The sequence below is a fragment of the Lampetra fluviatilis genome, chromosome 20 (assembly GCF_964198595.1).
Source record: "Lampetra fluviatilis chromosome 20, kcLamFluv1.1, whole genome shotgun sequence".
Taxonomy (NCBI): domain Eukaryota; kingdom Metazoa; phylum Chordata; class Hyperoartia; order Petromyzontiformes; family Petromyzontidae; genus Lampetra; species Lampetra fluviatilis.
Genome location: NC_136294.1, coordinates 3,356,347 through 3,374,613, shown reverse-complemented (window position 1 = coordinate 3,374,613; position 18,267 = coordinate 3,356,347). Strand labels below are relative to the sequence as shown.

The following is an 18,267-nucleotide window of genomic DNA, read 5'->3' as shown; positions in this document are numbered from 1 at the left end:
TGAGTCCTCACCATAGGGAGAGGAATCAACGAGTGTAGTTCGTGGCTGCAGTGGCCATGGTAATAGTGATCGAATTGTGATTTGAAAAAGTATTAAATACAATATTTAAGACCTGCAGATAATTTTTATGTGATATAAAAGTCCACGTGTTTTTGGTACGAGGGCTATTCAACACTGTCATTTGTGTGATTACTAAACGTGAGCAAGTGTGTATACTTTAAAATCAGGAGGAGGATATGCATGAATAACTCTACGTGAAGCTACGAATCACATTCTAATAGCGTTCAAAAATACCACCACACTCTTTGTCGAATGAACGAACGTAGTGTTTATTTATGGACGCAAAGTCGTGACCACTGTTTGAACCCATAGCCTGCCAGTGGCCCCCTAACTAGCCCTGGGCCAATGACGAAGCCACAATGTAATTCGATTGTTGTTCAGAACACTGCAATTAATATTTATAGTTTTTTTTATTCTAGGGCAACGACTATTCACATAAAACCTACCTCTTCCCTTCTATCAATGTCTGTATCACATCTGTGAAGCATCTCAAATATTTAACATATCTACACATGTATCAAGGATGTGTTCCCAGATTGGGATTATCCCTGAATAATGACACAATAGGGCCTAAATATGAATTTTTGGACGATTAGAGACGTTTTTTTTTGTTTCAGATTGATCCAAAAAAAGTGACATCACAGGAAATTGTTTTACTCATATCGTGGAACAAAGTATTATTTCCAATAAAAATGATACAGATTTTCTGTATTTAGCTTTATGAGATGACTACGTTACATGTGTACATGTGTTTTTGCATTACCAGTATTATTTAACAATTATTTACAGCCCTTTGTCAATCCATTGATAGATGAAGTGGAGGTGCCAGGCCTATGATCCGTCCAAATGCTGCTGCTCCATCTATACCTGCATATATATATAACAAAGATGTAATGATCTTCTTGGTTCTTTCGGTAAAGTCACGTAGAAGGGAAGTAAGCTTTAAATCGAAAAGATGTAATGGTTAAGCTTCATAAACTGGAAAATGGTCTGTTACAGTCTATTACCAGGCAGCTATTAAAACCAACAACAGCATGCAAGAGGGTTGTTGGAACCAACACCACCACGTCGCACTTTCAAAACGTCCAATTTCCCCTTGCGCTGTGTGCATAGCCGTGTGTGAAACTGGGTCAGTGCGCTAACCACTGCAATATTGTTAATTGTGCTTGTTCGTTCACTGTCATCATGCTTTTTTAATCCGTTATTTTCAAGGTTGTCCGGCTAAGGTTAAACGCGATTATCTGTCTGTCTGTAATGGATTGATCGTGATAACACTCTTAAAGATAATCCAATGCTGCACGAGCAAAACTTTAGTTAGAAAGTGGTGTTGCTATTTGGGACTTGCCCAACAGAAAGCCGGCCACATTGACCAAAGGATTGCTCGTGCCCTTCCCTGTCAGAGCCCCGTGCTGCTTCCTGCGCACTTATCGACGAACACTACCGTCATCATCGCTCGTTAAATACTTCAGAGGACAATCGCATGTTGGGAAGTATTTCCAGTATCCGCGCATGTGCAAGATGTCCCCCCCTTGTTTGTTTGCGATCAGGGCGACCGAGGATTCGATGGCCTCCCCGGACTTCCTGGAGAAAAGGGCAACAGAGTGGGTATCATAGCATCTTCACAACTCGATACACATCGCATTGCCTTTCTGTTTACATTTCAAACGAGGTAACGGTGCTTGATTCTACCACAGGTACCGAACCCATTACGGTGCAGTAGGGGGCGTTGGTAAGATTTTTCGGATGGTGTCCCCCCCCGCCCCCCAACTCGCCCACCAATCAACACCTCTAATTCCCATGCCTCTGCCCCCCCACCCAGCTCCATTGCCCCCCCCTCCAACGAAAAATGCCACATTGCACACACAGAGAGAGATCACATGTCCATGCCTCGAGTAAGCACAGTGTTCGTACGGCATTTGTTTCATGTTGTGTACCAGCACAACTGTGTTGATAAGGCATCGGTTTCACATTGTGTATCGGTGTGTTTTGTCACCCCAGCACGGCGCTCATGTTCACCGCACACATTCATAATTTTGCCTGCACGGTATCCATGCAGCAGCCTGCACCCACCACCCCCCCACCTCTGAAAAACTTTTGCCCACCCGCCCTTACCCTCCCCCCACCCAAATGGTTCGTGCCTTGTTAATGTTGATGAATGGACTCTGTCTGTCATTAGGGAGACGTGGGCCCACCCGGACCTCTGGGAATTGCTGGAGAGGATGGCGAGAAGGTAATAAACATTCGATTGGAACAAATAACATCGATTCTCAATCTGTGATTGCTTTTAGTTGCGTGAGCTCAGATATATTTATAAAAATGCTAATAAAAATATTAAAGTAATTTACAACTCTCTGTCGATCAATTGCTGGACGAATGCCTCCCCTCGCCATGCATGTCTGCACGTTGAACTTATTTCGCACCGTACGTAGCCAATCGTGCTAATCGCCATGTCGGTCACACAGTGGTTGCTTTTTTCTATCAACCATACTTCACCACATTCGCCGGCGTGAGTTTCGTGAAGTAGGAACCCGTGGCCGTTTCCGTTATCACTCACAGCTGATGTTTCTCGCGGCTGGGAATGGAACTCAGTCACTGGGTTTATAAGGGCGGTGCGCTAACCGCTGTCCCACTGGTCCATCCCCAGATTCAACCCGTGTTACACAGCGCAATCAACATCTCGGTTTAAATGTTGCTTTCGTGAAGAAACTAGAAATTATGAAAAAAAATTACGGAAATTGTATTGCTCTGTAATTTGTTTAACCCCACCGCTCCGATTTACGTGGTTGGCTACGTACGGTGTGAAAGAAGTTCAACAACCCCCCCCCCCCCCCGCGTTCTTCGTAATGACCATGGTAATGTTTATCGTCTGCTTCACAGTGGACGTTAATAAATCCCCCTGACGTCATTCGCAAGAGTAGGCCATTGTGTGCCATCGTCAGGGTCCACATTTTGCCACTTTAAAAAATGACCCCTAAATTACTCAATTGGGATTGTACACCCTCTGACTGACAGACGAATGCCCCAGGTCGCTCTTGCAAATTAGACTTAACCTGCTCTCGTGAGTTGTCACCTGGTTAAGCAAACTAACCAAAACTAATTTAACCCCCCCCCCCCCCCATTGTATTCATGTAGGGCTCGGATGGTGATGTTGGACCACGAGGAATTCCAGGGGAAGCTGTGAGTATAGAAGCAAAGTATGCAGCTGTCCGCACGTAACAAACACGTACACGACATTGCTATTGCGGTTTGTGAGTCTCAGTGGCTTATGTAATCCCACAGTATGTTTAACCTCGATGCAAGGACTTAATTTCCAACTGGATATTTTATGGGTCGCTGGTAGACTGATGAACTACCGCCGTCATGGCAAGAGTTAGAGTGGATGTGGTGTGATGGGTGTGGGAATAATTTCTGGGCCGCTGACCCAGACAGACAAGGCTGAATCTCATTCTTTACCTCAGTGTTGTAGTGAACACTTCATCATCATCATCATCGTGATCATCATCACCATCATCATCGTGATCACCATCATCATCGTCGTCATCGGCCATTGTCATTCCACTGCTGGATTTAAGGGCCGCCCCATGCTGCCACCATTTTTTAAATTTTGCTTTTATTAATTTTAATTTTTTACCTACGTGACTTTACCGAAAAAACCTAAGAATATGAATCCTTGCAGTCACGAAAGCTTCAAATCTAGAATCTGCCACCATTTCTCACAATCCTGCGATTTAATAATCCGCCCGGCGTCTGCACAACGAGCCCATCAAATCGCTCCATCATCTCGTCCTCGCCGACGCGGTTTCATTCCTTGACCGTCCGACGTCACCCGAGCAGCGACGCGCCTCCTGCCCATGCCCCACTGACTTTCTCAACGGTGCAAAATGATGTCATTAACCGGGACATGCTTCTCCAAACTGTTGCTTAATTGTTCTATCGTTGTCATCGTTATTATTATTATTATTTTTTTGCCAGGGACCGCGGGGTCTGTTAGGACCCAGGGGACCGCCGGGGGTGTCGGGGATGCCTGTGAGTATTATCCGTCAAGTCAGCGATACCAGACGCGACATGAAACTCGCTCGGAGATCCGTTATCTAGAAAATAAATGACAGCCGTGCTTAAGCCATTACTATCATTGCGACGTAACTTGATTGCTTTCTCCGGCAGGGTCCCCGTGGGACTGACGGCCCTCCTGGAGCGAAAGGAAATTTGGTAGGCCCGATTTTTATCTCTCATCGTACGCGAATAGCCAATAACATTTCTGCCAATAAAATATCCGTGCGCTAATACAGATTACGTTTCGACAGTGCATTAAAAGACAATAAACACGCGGGGGTGGGGCTTTACGCGATAGACGGCGCTTGACACGCTTGCAATGAATCGTTGCTTTTTTTCCGCAACACGAAAGACACGTTCAGATTGACATGTCCGAGGAAGTGCGAGCACTTACTTTTTTTTGGTAATCTCCGCTATGTCAGCCCGAATTATACTTCTCCAAAGGCCGTGACAAGAGATCCACATGCTCCTCTTTGATATTGCCAAGTGTTTTCAGTGGTTTCACCGATCCTCGCAACTTTTACCCAGAAGGCACCGTCTCACTCTGCAGCAGAAATGCCACGAGTGTGAATTTGCATTTTATGAGCAAGCAGAGGCATCCCTGTGCAACAATGCAGGAATCACAGTGTAATTTTATTGCTTGCATTGGATTTTTTGGGGGTCCCTCAAGGTGCTCAATATCCCGGCTGATAATAAGCCGCGCGGGCATGTGATGTGAATTCACAATGCAGTGGTGCGTGCACTTCTGTATAGCTGTACAGTATTAAGACATTTTTTTGTCATACCGCGTTGGCAGTGATGATCGAGTGCTTATGTAAAAGGGCCATTGCTTGAAACGTAATCTATTAGAGAAAAAAAACAATTCAGGGCAGTGTGTTATTGATGAACGTTGCTGGGTTTTTGTTGTTGTTGTACAGTATTAGGTGTATTTAAGTCAAGAGTATAAGGTGTAAATTTCAATTTTAAGCTTTCGTGACTGCAGGGATTCATATTCTTGGTTCTTTCGGTAAAGTCACGTAGAAGGGAAATAATAAATAATAAAAATAAAACTAAATATAATAAAATTCTCACGACGTTTCGGCCACAACGCAAGCAGCCGTCCTCAGGTGAAAAAAACAGAGCTGTCGGAAAGACAGCGTCCCAATGAACACTGCTAAGCTTGGCAGCGCATTTTTAAGCTGGGTGGGAGGAGCAGATCGCCTTGACAAAGGAGTTTACATAGTATTAGGTGTGTTTCATTTCCATTCGGTGCGTTAAATTCGATCGCTGCAGCACGCCTGCACTTCGTTCTCGTAATTGCGTGCATTTTTTTTTGCATTAATACATCTGTACCAAAACGAATATCTTGAATCGTAGAATTGCCATCAAGAAAACTCTGGACCGGTGTTGACATGCCACATCGCATCGGCACAATTAGGCACGTTAAACAATTGCTGCTAGTTAGCGCAAGGCCAGTCGGCTTACAGAATAACACATTTCATGGTTACGTCGTAAAATATAGAATGGATTCCGACTTATTTATATAATTACCCAGAATCTTCCACACAAGTGCGTCACGAGTTATTTTACAATATTGCTTTCTGTTTATGATGAGCCACCCCCCCCCGCCCCCTCTGGTTCGAGATGGAGTGCTCCAGTCAATAATCCATGGAGAAATCATTAGTCATTTTTAACCGACCTGTCTCTACTGATGAGACTCGAAATGTTGAAACGGGTGTCGAGTTTTCTGATTGGGAAAAAAAAAGATGCGGTGAGCTAAAATAAGCCTGGCAGGCCAATAACAGACAGACTAGAACATATCACGTATTCATATATGTACGCAAATACATACGGGACGCCTATTTCCTCGTTTTATTTATTCATTTAATTTCCCGCCCCCCAAAAAAATGCCTCTTGCTAAAATCTCCAAAGGGGCAGCTTATCGGATTGCACGACGTGTTGTCCAATTCCTGAGGAAGCTGCCTCTAGCGCGGAGCGAAACGTCGGGCTTCGTGCCGAACGACGACAACAACAACAACAACGACAACAACAACACGTCGCGACCCCGAAAAACAAAAATACCCTTCTTCTTGGTTCTTTCGGTAAAGTCACGTAGAATGGAAATAATAAAAATAATAAAACATAATAAAATAATAATCACGACGTTTCGGCCACAACGCAAGCAGCCGTCCTCAGGTGGAGAACAGGTCTGTCGTTGTGGCCGAAACGTCGTGAGAATTATTTTATTATGTTTTATTATTTTATTATTTTATTATTTCCATGCTACGTGACTTTACCGAAAGAACCAAGAAGATGAATCCCTGCAGTCACGAAAGCTTTAAATCGAAAAATACCCTTCTGCACGAGTGTCTCCAAAGGGGCTTTGTTCGAAGTAGATTTGCTTTCACTCGGTCCTTCCAGCTGTCGCAAACGCCTTGGGCTCGTGCCAGCGCTGCCACTTGCCATCCGCGAGTCGTCGTCGTCATCGCCGCCACCGCCGCGTGACCGCGTTCCCGTCTGTGTCGCCCACGTGTGTGTTTGCCGTCGACTTGCCTTCGGTTGAGTAAACACGAAAACCTCTTTTCCAATCTTTGCCCAACTGCTCGCGCTGCCCTCGGGAACAGCCGAGCGGACCCCGGCACCTTTGGTGAGTTCATCATGTCCGGGCAAATATGGATAGCGAGGGTGTGCGAGTGTTCTGTTTGAGCTTATCTGAGCTCGCACAGCACTCTGCTCGGTTCTGCCCATTGCAGAAAGGATGGCCAGTAAAATAACTTATTCGGTAACAACTGTCGATATCTGTCTCCGGTGTGTTTTTGGTTTTTACCGTGGTGGTGGTGGTGTTTGCTACAATGTACGATATTCACTGCACGGGCCGGGAGCTTCTTCAGGAAGCCGAGCAGTTTCTCAAGAAGCTCCCAGGGCACTGTGCGAAACACGGGACATAGCACGGCACAAACCTAACAGGAGGTGATGGTTCAAAGGGATGCCGTGTGTGTGTATTCTCTCTTTCTCTCAACAGGGTCCACAGGGTGAACCTGGGCCCAATGGACAGCAAGGGAACCCAGGTACCCAGGTAAGAACTGGTGTCATCGTCATCATCATCATCCATACAAGTATTAATAATCATCGTGCAATCGCACACACCTACGTGAAACAGTATCAATAATAATCAGGAATCAACATAATTTACAGCTCTTGTAAATCCACTGCTGAATGAAGATCCCCCCATGCCGTGTCACAATGTGGAGGTTATTTGACCATACTTTGGTGAAGGGGTGCTCAGCAACGGTTTGGTTCCCACTCTTCAACTGCCCTTCGCCGTGGCCAGGAATCGAACTCACGTCGCAGAGTTTATAGAGCAGTGTGCTAATCCCTGTGAATGCATGCCTGGTAATTGTCCAGCTCGCAGTCACACTCTCGACACCACGAATGCATTCTACTTGAGAGACGTTCCGGAGTTGAGCCCTTCAAAACCATCAACAGAGCACCATCATCGGTCTAAGCATCTCGGTCATTGTTGTTATGGCCACGAATAGCCACCACTCGAGTGCCTAGTGGTCGTCCAACAGCATTTGCGCGGAGTGGCCAAGCGTGGTTGGCACGGGCCCTGGTGCAACACATTAACTACCCCACTCCCACCCTCCTGTCCAATTTCCACCCCTCATGATAGCCTGGCATCTGGGGCCCCTGCGGCCCATGGACCTATGAGTATTTGCACCGCCTGCACACTTGATAACTACGCCGCTGTAAAATTCAACTTGCTCAGAGCACCACCAGCCCAAAAGCGATTCTTCACCGACCTATAAAAAACGAATTGAGTGCCATTTCTCCTTGATTTGTCTTTGCCAGCTGCGAATGTTTACAATAAATCACACGTGCAGTGAAAAGCTAAAAGCAGCATCTGTAGCAGGGATATGTGGTGTATTGTTAATGTATTGTATCTTCAAGTGGGAGAACATGTGTTATGTATGTAAATTTATGTACACACAGCACTGCGAGTTTCCAGATTGCCGCTTCACTGATCGCACGAGTAAAATTACCGGTAAATTGAAAATAACAACAGGGGAGCTCTGTTTTGAAGTATCACTGAAATTAACGCAATATCTCAACATTTCGGTCCGCTGAACTTCAAGGAAGCATTGTGGTTTTTAGTGAGCAAGTCTTATACATACTTACGTATGCATGCTGAACTTCTTTTGAACCGTACGTAGCCAACCGTGCGAATCGGAGTTGTGGCAAAGAGGAGGGGGCGTTCGGTGGTGAGCAATGTCAGACGGTGAACTGACTAGGGTACTGTGAGTCATTGTGGCAACTGAACATCGGCTGAAATGTCAAGGATCTTTCTTTCCTCTTGGTGACAGTAAACAATATATATATATTATCATGAACCTGTTATTTTCCACAATAGAATAAGCACTAGCGGTAATGTAGCAACACTGTGTGGAGTTTACGTGCAAACATATGTGTGTGCCTGTGGACAATGTTGATGCTTTCATAGTCATTGTATGGATTCCAATTGTTGGTTTAAATAATTATACAAGTGCTGAATGTGAAAGAAATATAGTCATCTGGATGTTATCGATTTAGGGCAACTTTTATAAAAGCCTATCAGATTATGCATCAACAATTAATTGCCAATGTTCATTCAGAAAGTTGTTTGAAAGAAAGAGTTTTTGTTTTTATTTCAACAGAGTGTAATAATATTGTCTGACTAAAGGTATATTTACTGGCTCGTCGGGGCTCCACTGCTATAAACAAGGACTCAAATGCCAATTTGAGATTGTACATCCTTGGAAAGTACGTATCAGAACGTAGGTTACCATGGGAATGAAATCTCAAGTGAAATAGATGTAAACATAGATGAAAGCGTGCGACGCAACGAGTTATTTGTGGCCAAAGTGGGAGTCAAGGAAACTGTTTGATTCAAATACTTTGGAGCGTAAACAATGATTTGTACAAGTGGCTTTGCTCAATGTTTAAGTAGATTGGTACAACTGCTTTTACGCGTTACACATATAACGGTGGAACTCGTTAAATGTAAGCACAGCTAATATATGTGTTATTTACATGTATCCGCAACGCCGGATATGATTGTTGCGAGTGATGTACGTTAGTGGTGCATTTCAGTTTGTTAAAATAATTCCTCATGCCCCATGGTGCTCAAATGTTTAAGGTTTACAATCGTTTTTGTGCTGTGATGTTTTTTTTTTTCATTTTTTTCTTGAAGGGCTTGCCTGGGCCACAAGGCCCTATCGGACCTCCGGGAGAAAAAGTGAGTCGCGAATTAATAACCGTGAAAGTTTCCTTTGGAAATTTGGCAGGACGAGAAAAAGAGGAGTTGAGACTTTTTTTCAGGCAAACACAAAAAGCCACTGTGCCACCAAAAGATGATTACAGCGCAAACTGCAATGTTTCCTTTTAGAACCTTGAAGGGCCTGGAAAGATATATTTAAATGTTACGGTTTTGTTTTTTAAACCACAGTGTCACTCAAAAGAACAACAAACCCTTTGCTACCCCTACGGTAGCGCGAATTGGCATTCACGATCTCCGTGCATTAAAACGGCAATTGTTCTATTTTCCTGAGACAATTTAATTCTATGTACCAAGTGCCACATTCAACACGGCAATAATGACAGTGTTTTGTTCAGTGCACCCGCTCTATATTTGGCAAGGAATATTTAAGATTGTGCATCCTAGGAAGGACACAACATGAATGCAAAGTAAATATGAACAAAATGTGTTTGTGCTCAGTGCACTGTGAATCCATTAGAAGACAATTATTGAGATATTCATCATCACCATGATCATCATCAATAGCCTTTGCCTATCCACTGCTGGATGAGGGTTTCCCCTATGTTATCATCTGACACTGACGCCTGTTAAACTATTCATTTGGAGTTTGCATGTTCTCCCCGTAGCCGCGTAGATTTTTCTACGGGTCCTCCAATTTCCCCCTCCACATTTAGAAATGTACGTTTAGATTATTTGGCTGCTACTATAAATTGTCAGGTGATAAACCACTTCGTTGAGCTATTATTTGTGGCGAGGTCGCTTCTGAAAAAAGAGCAATATTGCTCAGTGGGCCTTACTTAGTAAAAAAAATACATACATATTGTGGTTTATTCATAATATAGGTTTTTGGGTCAGATCGCATTATTTATAAATGCGTCGTAACCCTCCACCACCCGACACGGCAAAACAGTAAAAAAATGTGTTAAACATATAGTGGTTTTAGATTTGATGCTTTCGTGACTGCAAGGATTCATACTCTTAGTTTTTTCGGTAAAGTCACGTAGGTAGAAAAATTTAATACGTGACTTTACCGAAAAAACTAAGAGTATATAGTGGTTTAATAGTATCACCACAACTCATGGATCTAGGATGCCACGATCTTAACGCCCTCGTGCTCATGAAAGTATATCATTGCTGCATCTTCACCGTGGTTATCTTATTGGTTGCTTCTCTCATTTGGCTACCATTCGGTCACTTGACTCGGTCATCGGTCATCATCCCTTCTCGCGGTTGTATTCCTGCTCAAGCCCAAATCACACCTCTTCTCGAGCAGTCGGTGTGACGTCTTCGAATCCTGTTCGTTCTCTGATCCATGTGCTCTTCTTCCTGTCACTCGGTGTATATTCCCAACATCTGCTGCGATGACAACGGATTGTTGTTCCATATTCTTTGTCAGAGGCAATGTTTCTGATCAGTGTTGCCTTAGCCAGAAATATCCACTCACTGAAAATATTTCTTATTCGGGCATATTGGTATGCTGCTGTTCATTATCAAAGCGCTCTTGTCCTGCATTTGTTCACATCTATGTTTCATTGTTTTGATCATGGTCCACTTTCAGCAAATCTCCTAAGAATGTGTATATATGTAGCTGTGCGTTCCATTCATGTGTCTCTGCAACAATAATTTTACTGCATTTATCTACCTTCTACGCGACTTCCGTTTTGCTCATATTTTATCCCGAGGCCAACTTTGTGGCCTTTCGTTCGTCAAGTGTTTGGGGTCGATCGTTTCCCGCGGTTAGTTTTCACCGGTCGCCACGACAACTGCATCGGTGGCAAATCTGAGATGGTTAACACTTTCTCCGCAGAGATACCAATCTCCTCCTCGCTTGTGTTTGCAGGGCCCACAGGGCAAGCCTGGACTCTCGGGTCTCCCTGGGGCTGACGGACCTCCGGTGGGTCTTAGCTTTTAAGACGACAACAAAAATAAGCATCTTATGATGAAAACTCTTATCTCGATGCTTAACTTTGCTCAAGAGCCAGCGTACGAGGGTCCCTGCGGGTTAACCTTCCCTGTTTGCGCTGGATCAAGGCTGTCGATAACTGCGGTGGTGTAATGGTCAGCGCACTGTAGTTGCAATCCAGAGTGGAGCAAGTTCGATGCCAGCTCCTGGTGTGGCAGTTGAAACAAAAGCTTTTAAACCCCCCCCCCCACCACCCCCAAATTCTGTCCACCCCAGGATCCAGCAGAATAAATGGGTGCACCGTGGTAAAGTCTATCAGCAGGTCGTGTGTGGTGGGGTAAAGTGTGGGTACTCTGACCTCTTCGAGGAGGTCTGACCGGCGTGGAAGAGTAGGCCAAAAATACACTTCAGAGGGGTTCCCGACAGTTGCTCACTCTGGTAGACGTTCTTCAGTAGCACGAGAGAGAGAGAGAGAAAAAAAAGTTCGCGGTTGCACCTTTACCCATTGTGCTGAATAATTGTGAAAACGAAAAAAACCCGGCAGCTTTCTGGCCGACGGCCACGCACACATTTGTTTTGCGTTTACCGCAGCCGAAACAAGTCGCGCGAAAGATGAGCTTTCGGAATCCCGGATGCGGCGCTTTGACGATGGCCCTTCGATGCAGGCTGCGGACGACGAGCCCCGGTTCCGCCTGACGTTGCATTACCTTCTGCAAACAGCTTCTCTCTCGCTCGTTTTCTCGTGTGCAGGGTCACCCGGGGAAGGAAGGCCAGCCCGGCGAGAAGGGAGCTCCGGTAAAACGCGGACCCTCTCTTTTCCTCTGCACCAATGTCGCACTTATTTCATCATTTGTAGCAAATTTGTATTTTTATGGGTGTGGCAGTGGGGCTCAGTGGTCGGAGCATTGAGTTGGCACCACCTGCGATTAAACTGGGCTCTCAAGAGCAGTGAGTTGATGGTGTCAGCCCCGTCACAAACGACTCTACCAAAAATAAACCCCATCACTTCACGTTTGGTTTTGAGCTCAATTTGTCTAAATTCCAGCTCTGACTCCCATGCGATGGGCATTTCCCTCCACGACAGAGTGATTGTAAAAGTGCTTCCCTCTACTGTGTGTGGGCCAGAGGTCACGTGGAAGGGGTCTCAGAGGTAGCTCTGTGGTGTCCGCTTCCATGGCCCGTTCCCTCGCACGGAGAGTTTCACTGCTCTGCAACGTGTTTAAATTGATGCTTGCTCTCGTGACGTGATGTCGATAGAGCATTCAAGATAAAACTGGGGGAAAATGACGACAGAAAACTAAATCTCTCCTTGCTAGTTGATGGCTAGGTGTTGTAGCGTGTGTAAAAGTCCAATTTGTTCTTCTCTTTAGGGTCCTGCCGGTCCTCAGGGTCCAATAGGCTATCCTGGTCCGCGAGGTTCAAAGGTGAGTGGGGTATCGAGAGAGGTAAAGTTAAAGTAAATCTTGAAATGGGACGTGTTTCTCCATGGCTGCCGTTTGGAAGCTGATTCTGCACCTCACACTAAAGTCACGTGACTCTGAGCAGGAGCAGCGTCCTTTGCACACCGATTGGCCGCCTGATGAACCGAAGAACGGTTTCACGTGGACGGCAATGCTGGTACAGAGCACGGACACAGCGGCCACAGAGCACGGCAAAGGCTGGTTAGAGCACGGCACAGCAAGCACAGCGCGCGGCAGAACTCGATGGAGTGAACGTTTCCGGCAGCCTGGCACGTCGCCAGAAACCTGCCTGACGTCGGCACGGTGACACGCCGATTTCCCGTCCGTGCGTGGAAAGCGCACGAGGCTCGCTGGTGAGCAGAATTCTGGTTGAGCCAAGCGGCGTGTCGGTGATTATTTCCGCCACCTCGCCGCGCGGGAAACGATGCCGCAAGAGCCGTTGAGCGACACAGTCCCGCTAGACTTTAGGGCAGTCCTCTTTATGGAAAATACGCTTTAAAGTTTCGCTGCGTTGTCGTCTCAAGATTAATTTCCCCGACGAGCCTCGTCTGCAAATGTCGATCTGCGACGACCTGCACTCGCGTGGCCACAGCGCTCAATTCGCGGAACGCCGCGGAGCGAACGCTTGAGGCATAATTCGGGAGTTCGTGACGATATTTCATGTTTTGCCAGGTGTATTATCGGCAGCACATTGGCACGATGGCCATCAGTTCATGCTAAGGGAAGTGTAGATCATGTTTTAATCGACTGCGTTTTATTGCCTCTACCTTTATACCGGTCAGCTGTGAATGTATAACTTGTCTTAATTAACTTTTGCATAACGGGCACGGTATGCACAGATGAACACTCTTGCGTGCGCTTATATGCATGGGAGGTTTTTTGTAAGCCGCATGGAAACTGCCAATATGTTAAATGTGATGACTGTTATTTACGGCGGCTAAAATATAATACGCCCATTACAGATGGCTATGTGTTTTTTGAAGGCCATAGTGGGATCAACAACGTGCAGACCTTGCAGCGGTATTAAATTTCAATTTTCAGGAAATGTGTGAGCATTTTCCCCGTTATCCTTTTAGTAGCCTTTGGTCCCTTTATTTTAGGAATCCAATTATGTGTTTTTTTTTTGCCAAAATTGAAAATTGTTTTCTTCACAATGATGTGTCTTTATTGCATGGCAGAAGATTGCGAAAAAAAACATAATCTAGAGTAATGTGGTTTTCAAGGTGAAAACAAAGATGTTGCAGCCTAAATTGGCCAATAATTCTCCAATGGTCAATCACATTTTCAATCGGCGAGGTCACATGGTTTGTTTACTCGAGCGTTCATTGACATGTTTTTCTCCTCCCGTAGTTATTTTACAAAGGTTATTGTTACTTCTAAAACGCTCGCAATAGCCTGAACGTCCTCTGCGCTCGCCGCTTAATTGAACGAACGCAACTCCATCATCCCCAGTCTGTTTGTACACTGGGCCATCGCCCCCCCCCGCCCCTGGCCTTTGTCTAATTTTCTTAGCCTGTCCCTAGATCTGATCTCGACGCGAAATACGAAAAAGCTACGGATTTTTTGCAAAACAAAACGCACGCAAAAAATGTCAAGCGATAACGAGCGCACACGGCCAGCTCCACAGCAGGGGGCTAAAAAAAGCCACTCCTTACTCCACGCTGGCTCGCGCTCGCACGACTAAATTCCGCTTGCCGCTTCTTCTTCCTGTGTTGTTCTCTCGCCCGTTGTTATGAAAGGGTGCGGACGGCTCGCGCGGGCTCAAAGGAGGCAAAGGTGAAAAGGTAACCGCTCCCTCCTGCCTCTCCGCGGACGTCGACGGACATTCGCACTTCACCCGGCGCGTATCCCCGATTACGCTACAGAAAACGACGCGTTTCTTTGTTCCTCTTTCAAGCCGCATGCCTTATCCTGAAATTGGAGGTCATGGCGGTGGGGAGGGGGGGGGGAGAGTGGCTCAAAAAAATAAAAAATAAAAAATGTTTGCAGGTTACGACAGGCGACTGTAACGAGAGCGGTCGACCTGTTGTGTTGTTTTTTTTTTCTTTGCTGCCACGTATTTTATTTTGACATTTTAAAGTATTGCGATTCATTTTTCTCTATTAAATTTTACTTGCAGGGAGAAGATGGATTCCCAGGATTTAAAGGGGACATTGGGATTAAAGGTGACAGGGTGAGTGAGATATTATTGTGTACTTTATATATATATAAATCTGAAATAAGCTTACGATCGAGTCCTCAGGAGCAAGTTATAGGAAGGTATTTCAGAATATGGAATTAGTGGATGTCTTAGGAGCAATGAAAAGTTTATACAAGGACAGCAACGGAGGCTATTTTTATCATACAGAGACCTCAGCAACTGGTTCTTAGCAAATACTGGGGTCAAACAAGGTGACGTGCCGTCACCTCTACTGTTTATCATTCGTTCTCTGATGGAATTCTCAGGTCAGACACTGCAATGGAAGATTGAATAAAATTAATAAAAACACGTAAATTCTGGTAGTAGTTCCCGCTGAGATGGAAAGGAAAACCGTTTTCAGCCGGATGGCTAGCCGCTATGTGACGTATTTTATATGAGAATGGATAAGCATGGCGTGTGACCTCAGAGGCATACACAATGTAAGGACAACGCGAGAGAAGGTTGCCGACACGTGTGAGCACACACCTGGTGATATTATTATTCTTACTGTTGTAGAAAGAAGAACAAATGTAACGGCACTCAATTTTGATATTAACGAATCTTAACTTTCGATTTAAAGCTTTCGTGACTGCAAGGATTCATCTTCTTGGTTTTTTCGGTAAAGTCACGTAGAAGGGAAGTAATAAAATAATAAAAATAAAACATAATAAAATGAAACAATTCTCACGACGTTTCGGCCACAACGCAAGCAGCCGTCCTCAGGTGAAGAATGAGACACTTCAAGCTAGGAACTTATATGCTAAACTCATCTTGATATGCACATTCTTTTTGTTAAGGCGCTCTTCTACCACCCCAACCCAGCTTATATGTAAGTTCCTAGCTTGAAGTGTCTCATTCTTCACCTGAGGACGGCTGCTTGCGTTGTGGCCGAAACGTCGTGAGAATTGTTTCATTTTATTATGTTTTATTTTTATTATTTTATTACTTCCCTTCTACGTGACTTTACCGAAAAAACCAAGAAGATGAATCTTAACTTTCCACCTTTTGTAAATTGTAAATTGTATTAACGTGTGGCGTCTCCATTTTACATTGCGTAAACATGTGTATATCCGTGTTCTTGATGACATGTTTACGTCTGTTTTTGTATTACTTGGTACAGGTACGTTTATTTTTATTTTACCGCTCCCGTAACATTTGGTCTGAATTGTTTGCGTTTGGTTTTGCTCTGCACCAGGGAAGTTTTTTTTTTGCTTGAAGTAGAGACCTCTGGACTGCGTGACCTTTTACCTATCAATCAATCCATAACATATTACCCACGACATTCATTAATAAAGCATTTGACATGCATTGCATCGTATATGTAAATTAATATAGATATTTCATAGACATCTAAATGATTCTCCATTCCATGAATGCTCACGATCCGGGTCACGGTTCGCTTCAATAATTAATTTTATTTTCTCTAACCAACGTGAGCTGTTGAATCTCCGTTTATGTGATCCACACCGTAGAGTAAAACACATGCAGAATGCACAGCCCCTTACCAATCTACTGCATCTACTGCTGGATTAAGCCCCCACCCCCCCCCCCCCCCCCGTCAGCCATGACAGTTGTTTGACCATAAATTTCGATTTAAAGCTTTCGTGACAGACCTGTTCTTCACCTGAGGACGGCTGCTTGCGTTGTGGCCGAAACGTCGTGAGAACTATTTTATTATGTTTTATTTTTATTATTTTATTATTTCCCTTCTACGTGACTTTACCGAAAGAACCAAGAAGTTGTTTGACCATACTTCACCACGCTTCGTGACTGGTGCGAAAATGGGAAGCCGAGAAACGGTCCAAAAAACGGAGCGGCTACGGCGCACTGAACGACGGATTGCACCAGTAGAGGGCATCTCCTTGTGAGCCCGTGCCGGTGAAGTCATCACCACTAATTCTAGATTTGAAGCTTTCGTGACTGCAAGGATTCATATTCTTGGGATTTTTCGGTAAAGTCACGTAGGTAAAAAATGTACTTGATACAGCGAGCGTGCTGTGACGGTTCCACCTGAAGACGGGAGGCTTGTGTTGCCTCCGAAACGTCGTGATTTTTATTTTAATTTTAAATTTTTAGCTACGTGACTTTAACGAAAAAACCCAAGAATATAATCACTACTAAGTTTAAAGAGGGTGATGTTGAAGCAGGCTATCTATGATGAAGGTGGCTTGATTCTGTTTGAAAACTACTCGGAAGAATCTTCTTGGTTCTTTCGGTAAAGTCACGTAGAAGAGAAGTAATAAAATAATAAAAATAAAACATAATAAAATAATTCTCACGACGTTTCGTCTTTTAGACGCTGTCGCCTCGACAGACCTGTCTTCACCTGAGGACGGCTACTTGTGTTGTGGCCGAAACGTCGTGAGAATTATTTTATTATGTTTTATTTTTATTATTGTATTACTTCCCTTCTACGTGACTTTACCGAAAGAACCAAGAAGATGAATCCCTGCAGTCACGGAAGCTTTAAATCGAAATTTACTCGGGAGAAATGGTGGGGATGAGCTCTGAGGATGTGGCTAGTGATAGTCGGAGCTGAGAAAATAATATGAAGGAACTTGAATCAGGATTGTGCAAACGATGACATCGGATGCACTGGCCCCATGTGCTGCGATCAATGAACATTGGGGTACAGGTAAGCAGAAGTCCCGAGACTGACTCAGCAATGATTTGCACAGTGCCCAGCGTCCATGTATGGGTCGATAATAATTAATTGTTAATTGACATTATATTTCTCATTTCAATGAATGCAACCCGACGTAGTTTGAGGAGGACGGCAATAAGGAAATGAGGTGTGAAAGAATGTTCACTGTGGCTTTTTCGCTACAAAAAAGAAACGAATCTAAACTAACCTGAATTATTGACAAAATGTTAATTGTGTTTATGAATGAATCTAGATCCGCGCCTTATTTGTCCTCATGGAGAAATTAAGTCACTGTTAGATTTTTGTTATCGGTGGGGCAGTAGCACAGTGAAAGATTCATAATCAACGTTTTTGGGTTTAGATCGCGTTATTTATGAATGTGTCGTAACCCTCCACCACCCGACACGGCCAATCAGTAAAAAAGTGTCACGTTGACAAAAGACAAATAGTTCACTGCTTTATCCCACCGGTGTGTTGAAGTGTGAAACCACAACATTTACAAAATTTACAAAAATCACACTTCAACACACCGGTGGGCTAAAGCAGTGAACTATTTGTCTTTTGTCAACGTGACACTTTTTTACTGATTGGCTGTGTCGGGTGGTGGAGGGTTACGACACATTTATAAATAACGCGATCTAAACCAAAAACGTTGATTATGAATAATATTGGTCGAGAAAGCCTACGTGTTAA

At 44.5% G+C, this 18,267-nt stretch overlaps 1 protein-coding gene across 2 annotated transcripts in view; it reads left to right on the top strand.

The window, feature by feature from the left end:
- Positions 1–18,267, top strand: part of LOC144937854 (collagen alpha-1(XI) chain-like) — a 165,442-nt gene that overhangs the window by 68,941 nt on the left and 78,234 nt on the right. For both annotated transcript variants that reach the window (XM_078865375.1, XM_078865374.1), the window contains 12 exons: positions 1,608–1,661; positions 2,237–2,290; positions 3,193–3,237; positions 4,033–4,086; positions 4,225–4,269; positions 7,115–7,168; positions 9,323–9,367; positions 11,229–11,282; positions 12,042–12,086; positions 12,662–12,715; positions 14,491–14,535; positions 14,871–14,924. In XM_078865375.1, the coding sequence (XP_078721501.1) occupies positions 1,608–1,661; positions 2,237–2,290; positions 3,193–3,237; positions 4,033–4,086; positions 4,225–4,269; positions 7,115–7,168; positions 9,323–9,367; positions 11,229–11,282; positions 12,042–12,086; positions 12,662–12,715; positions 14,491–14,535; positions 14,871–14,924 (603 nt within the window). The remainder of the gene's footprint in view (positions 1–1,607; positions 1,662–2,236; positions 2,291–3,192; positions 3,238–4,032; positions 4,087–4,224; positions 4,270–7,114; positions 7,169–9,322; positions 9,368–11,228; positions 11,283–12,041; positions 12,087–12,661; positions 12,716–14,490; positions 14,536–14,870; positions 14,925–18,267) is intronic.